The sequence below is a fragment of the Panthera pardus genome, unplaced genomic scaffold, assembly GCF_024362965.1.
Source record: "Panthera pardus isolate Hobbes unplaced genomic scaffold, ASM2436296v1 HiC_scaffold_3, whole genome shotgun sequence".
NCBI lineage: Eukaryota > Metazoa > Chordata > Mammalia > Carnivora > Felidae > Panthera > Panthera pardus.
In genome coordinates this window covers 50,276,429-50,291,734 of record NW_026526876.1, presented here as the reverse complement: position 1 = coordinate 50,291,734, position 15,306 = coordinate 50,276,429, and the positions used below count along the sequence as shown (strand labels likewise).

General features: G+C 37.1%; 1 protein-coding gene across 16 annotated transcripts in view; it reads left to right on the top strand.

The window, feature by feature from the left end:
- Positions 1-15,306, top strand: part of SYNRG (synergin gamma) — an 85,773-nt gene that overhangs the window by 28,303 nt on the left and 42,164 nt on the right. For 5 of the 16 annotated variants that reach the window (XM_019423998.2, XM_019424003.2, XM_019424002.2 and 2 more), the window contains exons 7-12: positions 5,331-5,633; positions 6,541-6,774; positions 7,687-7,764; positions 10,478-10,674; positions 11,514-11,762; positions 13,650-13,783. In XM_019423998.2, coding sequence (XP_019279543.2) covers positions 5,331-5,633; positions 6,541-6,774; positions 7,687-7,764; positions 10,478-10,674; positions 11,514-11,762; positions 13,650-13,783 — 1,195 coding nt within the window. The remainder of the gene's footprint in view (positions 1-5,330; positions 5,634-6,540; positions 6,775-7,686; positions 7,765-10,477; positions 10,675-11,513; positions 11,763-13,649; positions 13,784-15,306) is intronic. The other 11 variants (XM_019424011.2, XM_019424010.2, XM_019424009.2 and 8 more) reach the window with 6 other exon arrangements.

Here is a 15,306-nt window from a genome sequence, read left to right as displayed (position 1 = left end):
ATTGTATATATATACCACATTATCTTTATCCATTCATCCATCAATGGACATTTAGGTTCTTTCTATACTTTGGCTATTGTTGATAGTGCTGCTATAAACATTGGGGTGCATGTGCCCCTTCAAAACAGCACACCTGTATCCCTTGGATAAATACCTACTAGTCCAATTGCTAGGTCGTAGGGTAGTTCTATTTTTAATTTTTTGAGGAACCTCCATACTGTTTTCCAGAGTGGCTGCACCAGTTTGCATTCCCATCAGCAGTGCAAAAGAGATCCTCTTTCTCTGTATCCTCACCAACATCTGTTGTTGCCTGAGTTGTTAATGTTAGCCATTCTGACCAGTGTGAGGTGGTATCTCATTGTGGTTTTGATCTGTATTTCCCTGATGATGAGTGACATTGAGCATTTTTTCATGGGTCAGTTGGCTATCTGGATGTCTTCTTTGGAGAAGTGTCTATTCATGTCTTTTGCCCATTTCTTCACTGGATTGGTTTTTGGGTGTTGAGTGATCAGTTCTCCATAGATTTTGGATACTAACCCTTTATTTGATATGTCGTTTGCAAATATCTTCTCCCATTCCATTGATTGCCTTTTAGTTTTGCTGATTGTTTCCTTTGCTGTGCAGAAGCTTTTTGTTTTGATGAGGTCCCAAAATTCATTTTTGCTTTTGTGTCCCTTGCCTCTGGAGACGTGTTGAGTAAGAAGTTGCTGTGGCCAAGGTCAAAGAGGTTTTTGCCTGCTTTCTCCTCAAGGACTTTGGTAGCTTCCTGTCTTACATTTAGGTCTTTGCTCCATTTTGAGTTTATTTTTGTGGATGGTGTAAGAAAGTGGTCCAGCTTCATTTTTCTGCATGTTGCTGTCCAGTTTTCCCAGCACCACTTGCTGAAGAGACTGTCTTTATTCCATTGGATATTCTTTCCTGCTTTGTCAAGGATTAGTTGGCCATACATTTGTGGGTCCATTTCTGGGTTCTCTATTCTGTTCCACTGATCTGAGTGTCTGTTTTTGTGCCAGTACCATACTGTCTTAATGGTTACAGCTTTGTAATACAGCTTGAAGTCTGGCAGATGAGAACCTTTTTAAAAAAAGACTCCTTCTGTGACATTAGACTTTCATGAATGTTAAAACAACTTAAAGTAGCTAAAAATGTGAAAAGCTTTACATATAGAAAACCCTAAAGACTACCAAAAGAATGTTAGAACAGGTAAACGAATTCAATGAAGTTATAGGGTACAAAGTCAACATGCAAAAATCTGTTGTGCTTATATATACTAAGAGCAAACTATCAGAGAAATTAAGAGAACAGTTTCATTTACCCTTGAATCAAATAGAATTAAATAGTAATAAAAATAGTAATAAATTTAACCAACAAGGTGAAAGACCTGTATGCTAAAAACTTTAAGACATTGATGAAAGAAATTAAGGAAGACACATACAAAAAAAGGAAAGATGTTTTTGTGCTCATGAATTGGAAGAATTAATTTTGTTAAAAATGTCTTCCAAAGCATTCAACAGATTCAGCGCAATTCCTATCAAATTCCAGTGGCATTTTTCACAAAAATAGAACCATCCTAAAATTTGTATAGACTCTCGAAAGACCTTGAATAGCCAAAACAGTCTTAAGAAAGAAAGCTCAAGGCGTGATGTACCCTGATTTCAAACTATATCACAGAGCTGTGGTAATCAAAACAGTATGATATTGGCATAAAAATGGAAACATAGATTAGTGGAACAGAATAGAGAGCCCAGAATTAAATCCAACTGTACATGGTAAATTAATTTATGACAAAGGAAGCAACACACAAATGGGAAAAGTACAGTCTGTTCAATAAACAGTGTTGAGAAAACTGAACAGCCCATGCAAAAGAATGAAAGTAGAGCACTGTTTCACACCATACACAGAAATGAACTCAACATATATTAAAGACTTGAATGTAAGACCTGAAACCATAGAACTCTTCAATGAAAACATAGGCAATAAGATCTTTGATGTTGGTTTTGGCCATATTTTTTTGGACCTGATTCCAAAATCAAAGGCAACAAAAGCAAAAATAAACAAGTGACTTGGGGCACCTGGCTGTCTCAGTCAATGGAGCATATGACTCTTGATCTCGGGATTGTGAGTTTGAGCCCCACATTGGGTGTAGAGATTACTTTAAAAAATCTTTTTTTTTTTTTAATTTTTTTTAATGTTTATTTATTTTTGAGACAGAGAGAGATGGAGCATGAATGGGGAAGGGTCAGAGAGAGAGGGAGACACAGAATCTGAAGCAGGCTCCAGGCTCTGAGCTGTCAGCACAGAGCCCGACGTGGGGCTCGAACTCACAGACCGTGAGATCATGACCTGAACCGAAGTCAGACGCTTAACCGACTGAGCCACCCAGGTGCCCCAGCTTTAAAAAATCTTTTTAAAAAACGGGACTGTATCAAATTAAAAAGCTTCTGCACAGCAAAGGAAACCATCAACAAAATAAAAAGGCAACTAGCTGAGTGGGAGAAAATAATTTGCAAATCATAGATCCATAAGGGCTGATATCCAAAATATAAAAGAACTACAACTCAATAGCAAAAAAAATCTAATGGAAAAAAATGGGACAGAGGATCTGAATAAACATTTTGCCAAAGAAGACATACAGATGTTCAACAGGTACATGAAAAGATGTTCAACATCACTAATCATTAGGGAAATGCAAATCACATTGCAAACCACAATGAGATACCACTTTATACCTGTTAGAATGGCTGGTATCAAAAAGACAAGAAACAGCAAGTGTTGGCAAGGATGTGGAGAAAAGGGAACCCTCATGCATTGTTGGTGGGAATATAAGTTGGTGCAGCCACTGTGGAAAACAGCATGGAGGTTCCTCAAAAACTTAAAAATAGAACTACCATATGCTCCAGCAATTCCACAAGTGGATATTTATCCAAAGAAAATGAAAACACTAACAAAAAAATATACTCACCCCTATGCTCATTGCATCATTATTTAGCCAAGGTATGGGGCCAAGGTGTGGGGGCAACCTATATGTACCTTGATGAATGAATGGGTAAAGAAGATGTGGCATATGTATACAATGGAATACTACTCAGCCATAAATAGCCAAGGTATGGGGGCAACCTATGTGTACCTTGATGAATGAATGGGTAAAGAAGATGTGGTATATGTATACAACGGAATACTACTCAGCCATAAAAAAGAATGGAATCTTGCCACTTGCAACAATGTAGATAGATCTTGAGGGTATTAGACTTAGTAAAATAAGTCAGACAGAGAAAGACAAATCCCATATGATTTCACTTGTATGTGGAATCTGAGAAAAAAAAACAAACAGAAAAATATAATAGAATGGTAGTTGCCAGGGTGGAGTGGGGAGGTGGGTGAAATGGGTGAAGATAGTCAAGAGGTTCAAACTTCCAATTATAAAATAAGTCATGGGCAAATAAGATGTGGTATGTATATACAATGGAGTATTACTCGGCAATCAAAAAGAATGAAATTTTGCCATTTGCAACTACGTGGTTGGAACTGGAGGGTATTATGCTAAGTGAAATTAGAGAAAGACAAATATTATATGACTTCACTCATATGAGAACTTTAAGAGACAAAACACATGAACATAAGGGAAGGGAAACAAAATAATATAAAAACAAGGAGGGGGATAAAACATAAAAGACTCATAAATATGGAGAACAAACAGGGTTACAGGAGGGGGTGTGGGAGGGGGGATGGGCTAAATGGGTAAGGGGCACTAAGGAATCTACTACTGAAATCATTGTTGCACTATATGCTAACTAATTAGGATGTAAATTTAAAAAATAATTAAAAAATTAAAAATTAAAAAAAGAAAAAATAAGTCATGGGGTTGTAAGGTACAGTTTGGGAACTGTAGTCAATAATATTGTAATTTGAAAGTTGGCTTAAAGTTCTCATGAGGGGAAAATTTTTTGTAACTTTGGTGAAATGGTAATGAGACTGTGGTGATCATCTCACAGTGTTTACTAATATCGAATCACTGTGTTGTGCACCTGAAACTATAATGTTATGTGTTAGCTGTACCTCAACAGTAATAAAAAGGGCAGATTGAGAGGTACTTAGTCCAGTTTGAATCTGGATGTGGATGATGGAGGGACAGAGATGGAGATAGGGATGATGTTGCCTTTATCTGCCTATGTGTAACTCTAGTTTTTATGTATTAGTTTTTAAATATTTATTTATCTTGAGAAAGAGGTAGAGAGAGAATCCCAAACAGGCTCCGCACTGTCAGTGCAGAGCCTGACGGAGGTGGGGAGGGGAGGGGGAGGGGGGATCTCATGGCTGGATCTCATGAACCGTGAGATCGTGACCTGAGCCGAAATCAAGAGTTAGACGCCTAACTGACTGAGCCACCCCAGGCACCCCTCTATGTGACTCTAGTTTTTTAAAGTTGCTTTATTTAAATTTTGTGGATTTCGAAAAAAGAATATGAAGAAGCAAAAATGATATTGTTAAATGATGCCCCTGTAGAGAAGGTTTATTACATAAGTAAATCTCACATTTAACAGTAAAAAGCCCCAATGATGTTGATAGACATTAGAGCCAAAGATCTTTTAAACATAGTCCTCATTCAGGGTTTACTTTCTTAAAAGGACTGTTGAGTTGTTTGATTTAGCTCTTTATGGCATCCTGATTTTGATGCTTTTTATAATATCACCTTGGTAATGTGTGTAATATTCTTTTGTAATTTTCATTCCTCATGTGGTAACTTCACTGATGTGAACTACATACGCAAAGTGTATGGATTAGTCATGATACATCAAAAATGACAAGTATGTATCATGCATTGTTTCTGACTGGCATAATTAATCATCAGAGTATATATTTGTCCAAAACATATTCAGCAACATATAGGTAGATTTTCTAATATATGGAACATATTGGTTGAGAGGATATTATGCAACAGATCACTTGGGTGTCAAAAGTAATCACCACTTAAAAAAAAAAAAAGTAATCACTACTTTCATGTAAATTACTAGTGGTCTCAGAGGAAAAAAGTGGTATTAACCTAATAAAAGAAGGAAAGAAGTTTTGAGTTTTACATTTTTCTGTTTTTGAACAAAATGCAAAATAGCTATAAAACTGCTTTTTGAAAAGAAATGAATTGTGTGTAAATAGCCATCAAAGTGTTTTTCATTCACTTAATAATTCCATTTGGCTGTCATTACATGTTATTTCTTGTTCACTTCTGTTATTCATGTTTCAGTATATTCTTTTGGGATTGTACTGCATCTTAATTTCTTTTTCCTTGTTGATTTTCATTTCCGTGTGTTTCATTGCCATTTTCCGTTTTGCAGATTATCCCACACCATCTCATTCTACTAAAACTGTCTCCCCATCACCTGCCTTTCTTGATGAAGAAGAATTCAGTGACTTTATGCAGGGGCCCGTTGAAGTTCCCACATGTGGTCCTTCTTCCACTTCCCAGCCTTTTCAGTCTTTCCATCCCACCACCCCATTTGGCCAGTTGCATACACAGAAGGCTGGAGCACAGCCTCTCCCTCCAGGTCAGATTCCAGTGTCTTTTGCCTTACATGGTGTCCCTGGGCAAATTCCTTCTTTCTCTACTGCTGCAGCCTCATACAATGTACAGAAAGCAGGTAACTCCTAGAATGTTAATGAAAGTATTCTTAAAATAATCTAGGATAATTTACTTCTCTTATATAAGTAGAGTAATACACTGATGTTGGTAAGGAAATGTGTACCGGAATATATGAGTACTATTGAAATTCACCAAAATAAGAATATCGATTTTTTAATTCTGGGAGCTTCACATTCTGGAAAAATGATTTAAAACTTTGGCTCCTAAATTAGGAGCTATTTAAATCACTTTCGAACTTTAAAAGCAAACTGATTTCTACATGAGATTTCTCTTGTTTGGGAAAATCACCAATATTTTGTTCAGAGTAACGAGCCAAGAAGAGTTGCTTTAGAAAGTGCTCTCTGGTTCGGTGGTAGAGCACTTGGGGGTCAGATGCCTGGTTCTCCATTTATTGTCAGTGTGTCCTTGGACAAATTTTGAAACTGAACCTCAGGTGTATCACTTGTGAACTAAAGGGGATGGGAGGCACTAATACACTGCTTCTTGAGACATTGTGCTGAGAAAGATCGTAGCAGATATGGACTTAGTCCAAACTTCCTCAGTTGGCAGATGTAGAAACAGACCCAGAGGTGATGTTACTGGCCAGGGGCCTCCCCAGCCGTGAGGGGAAGTGTCTCTCTGGTGTAAGTCACCAGATTTCTAAGGTAGTACTCCTTCCACTATACCGTTCGACCTGCTGGCTTACAGAATTCCTGAGAACCAAAGTAGGTAATGATGTTTTAAGTTCTCTAAACTCTCTAAAGCCTTTCAGGTCCTATACAAGTGTGTGGTGATTGGATTATTTCAAAAATCTACATTATGTGTGGCAGAGTCTACCCTTTAGAACCTGGGGGTGGAAATGGATGATTGAAAAAAATCAGAAATTTGCAATTATATACAAATAACCCTTCATGCTGTTTGTTTAGGCCCTTCCTTGGAGGAGAAGCTCCTAGTATCTTGTGATATAAGTTCATCTGGGCAGGAACAAATTAAATTAAATACCTCTGACGTTGGTCACAAAGCCCTAGGCCCAGGTTCCAGTAAGAACCATCCCAGTTTAACGGCCAAAAACGGGGGTGCTATAGATGGACGTGTAAGTGGTACCACCATTGCAGAGGCAGAAAAGACTTCAGACCAAAACCTATCCATTGAAGAGAGTGGTGAGCTCATGAAATATTCAGCCAAAGTTTATTTAACCAAATATCGCTCAAATGCTAACACCTTAAGCATTAATCTTAAAATGAATGCTGCTTGATTTTTGCTAATCAGTATTGTGCTTAAAATATTTTTAATGCATTCCTTTCTCCAATTAACCCCTACGATTTTGCTCTGAATTCTTTCCGCAGTTATTCCTTTTAAAAATGTTTGATAACCAGTTTTTTTAATCAGAATTATTCCTGATTTAAAATTTCTTTTCCTTTTATTTTATAAAAGCTTTTTCCTTTCTTACACTTTCTATTCTTCCATAAGGGTTGAAAGTTAAAATTTAACTGGAAAAGTCACCAATGAGAATATGACTTTGCTTCTGTGAAATAAATCATACACACTGCTGCCTAAAAGGTCCAAATTTTTATAAACTTAGCTTGCAGAGATGAATTAGAATTTGGGCAGCCTAGGAGGCAAACTTTTGGAGGATATTTTACTGAACAGAATAAAAAATCCTATACATCCAAGGCAGCAGTGTCATATTCAGGTGGAAAAAAGTCAGAGTGTACAAAGAAATATTATTAAAAGCTGCAGGTAAAGCTTGAGCAATTACATTTTTTTACATAGGTAATTTTTAAACCACCAGCTGTCATGTTTTCTTCTTTAATTTGTAACACACATGAAATGGTGCAAGCCTTGTATGATTCAGAATATTGATTTGGTACATCTTAGGGTTTTTTTTTTGTTTACTCTTTAGGACATAGTTAACGTACAAGAGAAATTTAGAAACCAAATATTTTCATTGTATTGGTGACTTTTTTTTAGTATCTCCAGCCAGCGCTCTTATAAAAAAACAGTGACTCTGCGATTTCCCCATCTTCTGCATGGACTGTTATGTACATTAAACAATGTTTCTTATCTTCTAGGTGTGGGAGTATTTCCCTCACAGGATCCTGTTCAGCCCAGAATGCCGCCTTGGATTTACAATGAGAGTTTGGTTCCAGGTAAAAAAGCTACTTTGTCTAGGATTCCCATCTGGATATTTTGCTTCAGATGTTGAAAACGTAGTTGTGAATATTTACTGTTGTGATTACAAAATATGCAGAAGAAATTTTTACTTTTTTCTTGTTTATTCTTTTCTGAAAGAGTACAGAAAATTAAAAAGGATCCAGTATTTAAGACAGCCTTATAGGTGAAATGGCTATATAAATGTAGGAGAAATGTTTTGCTTTAATGTTTTATTGACCATCATAGACTTTTATTTCTAAAAGCTTTCCCTAGATTTACCATGCTTTAAAAGATATGGTTATTGGGGTGCCTGGATGGCTCAGTTGGTTGAATGTCCAACTCTTGATATTGGCTCAGGTCATGATCCCCAGAGTCATGGGATCACGCCCTGTGTCAGTCTCCACATTGAGCGTGGAGCCTGCTTGAGATTCTCTCTCTCCCCCTCTCTCTTGCTCACACATGCACATGCTCTCTTTCATGCATGCGCTCTCTAAAATAAAAAAAAAAAATTATTATAAATAAAAGATTATTATTTATTTCATAGATTATTAATAACTTACCAATAATAGTATTAATACATTTAATGTAATTTTATGAACTCTTGGTGATTATATATTTTAAAAATCTATTCTTATGACTTATCATGTAATATATGAAGTGAAAGACTAAGTGGCATCTTTTTCAGTCAACATTGGGAGGTGATGTTTACTTTTCTCTTTATAGAGATTATTACTGTTGAGCCAATAAAATCACGAAGGTGCATATTTTGTGATAGTATTCAGTTGATACCAGAAAATAGTCTAAGCCATGGCTGATGTGAATACAGTAATGACTATTACAGCAGCATATGTTAATCAGTTTTAATATATTGTGTCTTGTTCATTTTGCTCTATTTTGCCAACCCCTTGAAATCTAAAGGTAACTTTCATCAGATCTTTGGTTTTCTAGATTGATCATTAGACTAAAGTTGTTCTATGCTTGATTAAATAAAAGTCATGCAAGGGTCCCTGAAATTCTTTTGGAAAAAAACCAGTAATATCTACTTTACATCATTATCACATACTCAGTTGAAAGGCTAATTTCCCCAAATCCTGTTAGACTTCAGCTGTACATAAAACAATAGGTTTTCTTCCAAGTGCCCATTAGATAATTTGCATCATCTTCTTCTCTGTCTTCAAGCCAAACAAACAAAAAGCCAGATCTGGTAAATTTTGGAGTTCTGTCCATTTTCTGCCAGCTTATATTCATTTTGTACCCTCCTTGTGAACATACATGCACACATAGTTTCCTAGCCAAAATATGTGTTCTTATGGCCAGCCTACTAACCTATAATCCATATTTAAATATTGGATGTAGGGGCACCTGGGTGGCTCAGTCGGTTGAGCGTCTGACTTCAGCTCAGGTCATGATCTCACGATTCATGGGTTCGAGCCCTGCGTGGGGCTCTGTGCTGACAGCTGAGAGCCTGGAGCCTACTTTGGATTCTGTGTCTCCCTCTCTCTCTGCCCCTTTCCCGCTCACATGCTGATTGTTTCTATCTCTCAAAAATAAACAAACATTAAAAAAATTTAAATTTGAATTTCAGGTAAATAGTAAATTATTAATTAGTATAGAAGTGTGTCCCATGCAGTATTGGCATCCTAAATTTTATATGACAACCTCGTCTCTAATAGCCTTTCCCAACTTGTCCTTTGGAAACCCCATTTTATTGTGGAAAAACTCCCAACAGTCCCTTCCTTTTTTCAAACATGTATTCTGCTTTCTCACCTTTACTGAAACTGCCTTTCTCTGAAGGCTCTATTCCCATAGCACCTTACCCAGTGATGTTTTCTCTCACAGACTCTGACTGGGGCAGGAGATAGGTGGTATTGGTATAATTCTTGCCTCCCCACCACTGTTTTCAAACTATTCCCACCATCATTATTCTACAACTTGTCTTTTAAAGCATCTAGGGGTGCCTAGGTGGCTCAGTCAGTTGAGCGTCTGACTCTTGATTTCGGCTCAGGTCACAATCTCACGGTTTGTGAGTCTGAGCCTTGTGTTGAGCTCTGCAGTGGCAGTGCAGTGCCTGCTTGGGATTCTTTCTCCCTCTCTCTCTTCCCCTCACCTGCTTGAGCTATTTTTCTTCTCTCTCTCTCTCAGAATAAATAAATAAACATTAAAAATAAAGTCCAAAGCATCTGTTTATACCACCTCCATTTTAGTGTTGTTACTATCCTCTCCTGAATTATAAGACTTTCTCTGACCTTTGGCCCCAAATCTTCATTTTACCACGCTCCATCCTGTCTTCTAAGCTCCAGACCCTAATTATATTGGATATTTCCAATTGAATGATCTTTATAGCATTTCAAACCCTGACACATTTTCAGTTCTATTAAAGCAGTTTGACCTAAGATTATTCTTTTTAAAAAAATTTCTTTTAATATTTGTTTATTTTTGAGAGAGACAGAGCGTGAGCAGGGAAGGGACAGAGAGAGACAGAGACACAGAATCCAAAGCAGGCTCTAGGCTCTGAGATGTCAGCACAGAGCCCAACTTGGGGCTTGAACCCACGAGCTATGAGATTATGACCTGACTCGAAGTAGGACACTTAACAAACTGAGCCACCCAGGCAACCCAAGATTATTCTTATATAAGCAACAATGACAACAGAAAATAGCAATCACTTATAATATGTTTACATTTGTAATCTGGTCTTTCCTTTGATAGATGCCTATAAGAAAATTTTAGAAATCACAGTGACCCCAACTGGAATAGATACTGCTAAACTTTATCCCATTCTGATGTCATCTGGACTGCCCAGGGAAACTCTTGGACAGATATGGGCCTTGGCTAATCGAACTACACCTGGCAAACTTACTAAGGAAGAACTTTATACTGTTCTCGCCATGATAGCGGTAACACAGGTAAGACACTGTTTCTTTTTTTTTTAATTTTTTTTTTTTTAACGTTTATTTATTTTTGAGACAGAGAGAAACAGAGCATGAACGGGGGAGGGTCAGAGAGAGAGGGAGACACAGAATCCGAAACAGGCTCCAGGCTCTGAGCAGTCAGCACAGAGCCCGATGCGGGGCTCGAACTCACGGAGCGCGAGATCGTGACCTGAGCCGAAGTCGGACGCTTAACCAACTGAGCCACCCAGGTGCCCCAAGACACTGTTTCTTAAGTTAGATCAAATAACTTTTCAATATAAATCCTTTTGACTACAACCATGTAGAACTCCTTGTATATTAAAGTTTAGATTATTTTTAGGATACAGTACTTCAAAAATGTACAGTTTGCATCATGCACATGCTAGTAAAATGTTCCTTTGTTTAAAGACTATTAAATGTATTAACATTCTCTGACCTAACTGTATCCTTTATGAACTTGAAAGTTAGTAATAGATGAAATGACTCTTTATGTTTTTGAAGTCCTTGTTTAAAATTCCTTAAAGTGTTCTTGATCTGCTAGCAATTTTTGTCATAATACAGAATCACTTTAAATGATTTGATTATAATGAATTAACCAAACATGTCAGAGAGTGCATTGCCACAATTGTTATATGTCATCCATTTCTTTGCCTGATACTAGGTCTACGTTAACCTTGTAAGTTCTTTTCTTATATCAAATTCATGAGTTTTGGGAGTCAGAGTGGAAACATACCAGGATTACAGATTTTACACTTAGGTCTCTCTGCTGGATTTAGACTGTATGTGGTTTGCAGTCCCCTAAAATGTTTCCATTTTCCTTCTGCTCTGTGTAGAGAGGTGTTCCTGCCATGAGTCCTGATGCTTTAAACCAATTTCCAGCTGCTCCTGTTCCAACTTTAAGTGGATTTCCTATGACTTTGCCTACTGCGGTGAGTCAGCCAACTGGGATGTCTTCAGGCCCTGCCGGCTCCATACCCCTCAACCTTGGACAGCCGGTCATGGGCATTAACCTTGTTGGACCAGTTGGGGGAGCTGCAGCCCAGGCTTCCAGTGGCTTCATGCCAACTTACCCTGCGAATCAGGTAAATGCAGAAGCTATATGTATTCCAAAGAATCCCTGAAAGTGAATCTGGGCAGCTTTTTTCCAAGGATGCAGAGAAGATTGCTGTATTATGATGGACATTGGAGGTGAAATTAGGCAGTATTAAAATAATACAAAATTTAATTTTTTATTTAAAAAAAAAAGAAATTTCTTAAGCCTTAAGAGATTTGAATTTTGGCTAGAAGTTTATAGTTCTTTATAGTATATACGTTTTAAACATCAAGCTTAATAAGGTTAACTAAATTCCTAGACTGTGTCTTTTGGGGAAGCTACTAAACCTGAAATTTAAATGCTTCCATTTATTTTTCACTTCTCAGATTAGCAAAAAATTTAGAAAACATAATGTTTAGTGAAAATGTGGGGGAAAATAGTTTGTTGGTACAGCCTTTTTGGAAGGCAGGTTTGGTAATAGCTACCTAAAATCTAAATGTCTGTATCTTCTGACCTAGCAGTCACACTATTAGGGATCTATCCTACAGAAATAGTAACTTAAATTAGCAAAAATATGCAAAGATATTTGTTATAGCATTGTTTGTTAGAGTAAACAGTTATAAATAGCTTAATGTCCATCAGAAGAAGGAAGGTTAGGGGCTCCTGGGTGGCTCAGTAGGTTAAGTATCCAACGTCGGCTCAGGTCTTGATCTTGTGGTTTGTGAGTTCAAGACCCTCATCAGGCTCTATGCTGACAGCTCAGAGCCTAGAGCCTGCTTCAGATTTTGTGTCTCCCTCTCTCTCTGCCCCTCCCCTGCTTACACTGTCTTTCTTTCTCTCCCTTTCCCTCTCTCTCTCTCTCTCTCAAAAATTAAATAATAAACATTTTAAAAATTAAAAAAAAAAAAGAAGGAAAGTTATGGGGCACCTGGGTGGCTCAGTTGGTTAAGCGTCCAGCTCTTGATTTTGGCTCAGGTCATGATCTCATGGTTCATGGGTTTGAGCTGAGAGTGCAGAGTCTGGGATTCTCTCTCGGCCCCTCTACCACTCATGCTCTCTCTCTCATACTCTCAAAATAAATAAACAAACATTAACAAAAAGAAAGGTTAAATAAAATTTGCTTCATTAATACAGTGGTAAACATTTGATTATTAAAATGAATGAACTACTACATGTGCAACATGGAAAAGTCCACTTTATAGATATTATTATATCTTTTTAAAGAGCGGAACAATGTAGTATAAACTCATTTTTTAATAAAACAAATGAACTATTCACAGTACTTACTTCCAGATCATGTGATTAGGAGTCAGTGTTCACTGTTGACTTTATACATACACATGATGGATTATAACAAGCTTGCATTACTCATATAATTTACATCATGTATAAAATATTTTTTTAAAGATGGTGGTAATCTATTAAATGTAATTTGTCTATTTAAAAATTGTATAGATTAGTTCTTTAAACAGTCTTTTACAATTTGTGCAAGAGAGTATCTAAAAATTTAAGACAGATTCTTGTCCTAGATACTTGAATTGGTATTATATCTAAAGTTCGTTTTTTTTTTTAAATTTTTTTTAATGTTTATTTATTTTTGAGAGAGAGAGCATGAGCAGGGAAGGGGCAGAAAGAGAAGGAGACACAGAATCTGAAGCAGGCTCCAGACTCCTAGCTATCAGCACAGAGCCCGACGCAGAGCTCGAACCCTCGAACTGAGAGATGATGACCTGAGCTGAAGTCGGATGCTTAACCGATTGAGCCACCCAGGCACCCCTAAAGTGCATTCTTCTAAACTTAGGCAGTCACACCTACCTAATATAGGTACCTAAATGGGGAGATTTAAAAGGTAATTTTTGAGGTTGACAGTTATGAATTTGTTAGTTACGATTTTATCAATTCAGTCTTTCTATTTAAATGTCCTCTACAAATCTAGGTGGTAAAACCAGAAGAAGACGACTTCCAGGATTTTCAAGATGCTTCTAAGTCAGGATCCCTTGATGATTCATTCAGTGATTTCCAAGAGTTGCCTGCTTCTTCAAAAACAAGTAATTCCCAGCATGGAAGCAGGTAGAAAAGAGCTGAATATAGTTAACATTGTATTTAATAATTGAGAAAGAGGCATCAATAGTGAGAAGCCTAAGTAAGAAAATTAAGACTTCTTACTCTCATGCTTTCCTTGATTATTCCCTCTTTATTCATACTTGTACCTTTGAAACTTCTCTCCCCTTAGTCCACCTAACAATTGAGCACCCCCATTTCCTCCCAGTATACACCTGCTTGCTAATATATATATATATTTTTTTTTTAATTTAATTTTTATTTATTTATTTATTTATTTATTTTGCCTGTCCTAAACCTGATTAGGTGCAGAGTGCACCTTTGCAGTGATGACTTCATGTACTTGTAGCAAATGCAAGCCTTTGGCTATTTAGGCAGGGGAACATAATTTGATATTTTTGTAATATAATGTACTGCTGATTCTCCACAGAAATCCTAACTCAGAAATCTAAATATGTCGCCAATACCTTTCCATCATTTTTTAAAAGTTTTTAGATAGTACTTCTTCCACAGAGTAGAATATACCAGACTTTGAGCAAGCAATATGAATTTCTTCAGTTATTTTTGGAACTTGTTTTTGTCAGGATACATGCATCGTTTTTCTTATGTTCCTTGTTTGTGCAGTATCATTCATCTTTTCCATTTTAACGAAATGAGTATCTTTTGATGCTTCCTGCATGTACACTGTAACAAGAACCAAGGGATAGGCATTATAGGGAATGACACATAGAAACATTTGAGTGGTGGGACTATAAAGTACTGGGATTTCCAAGCCCACTACACCAGCACACACATGTTGACCTGATAGACACGTAATATTTTTCAGATCTTTTCCTTTGAATAAAATGTGTAAGTTCTGCTATCTATAACATATCTGAATGACCCAAGGCATCTCACATTACCTGCATAAAATTAGATTCATTATTTTGCTACTCAGCTAAATAAAAATTTGTTAAATTACCATTCCCTCCCTTGGTGAATCATGTCACCATGTCCAGTCACTAAATCAGAAACATGCTATTTATTTTTGGCTCCTCACTCTCTCCTTTAACCACCATCGACTCTGTACTCTCTGCTTGCCATGGAAAAAGGCTATGTCTGATCTTGCTCCTGCCTAGTCTCTTGACTGTTGCCCTTTCCCTACAGCTCATGTCCCAACCATGCCAGAGCAACTCCAGACTAATGCTCTTTCAGGCTTCTGACCCTTTACCTTCTTCAATCTGAAATTCTCTCTATAGTTAATTCTAGTTCTATTTCAAAAATCAGTTTAACATAGGAAGTTTTTACTAACCTCACCACTTCAGTCCCCACCTCAAAGATGAGGGCCACTTACTGCCCTGGTGCATTATGGACATCTGTGCCCTGATTATAATTACTGGTTTATCTGACTCTCTGTCTCACTTGGCTGTCATCCCTGAAGATCGTCTTTCACGGCTACATATGTAGTACTTAGCCATGATATATAATTAATAAAGGTTTGTTGGGTGAATGTGATGTAGCATGAAGGTTATAAACCAGATTGACCAAATTAG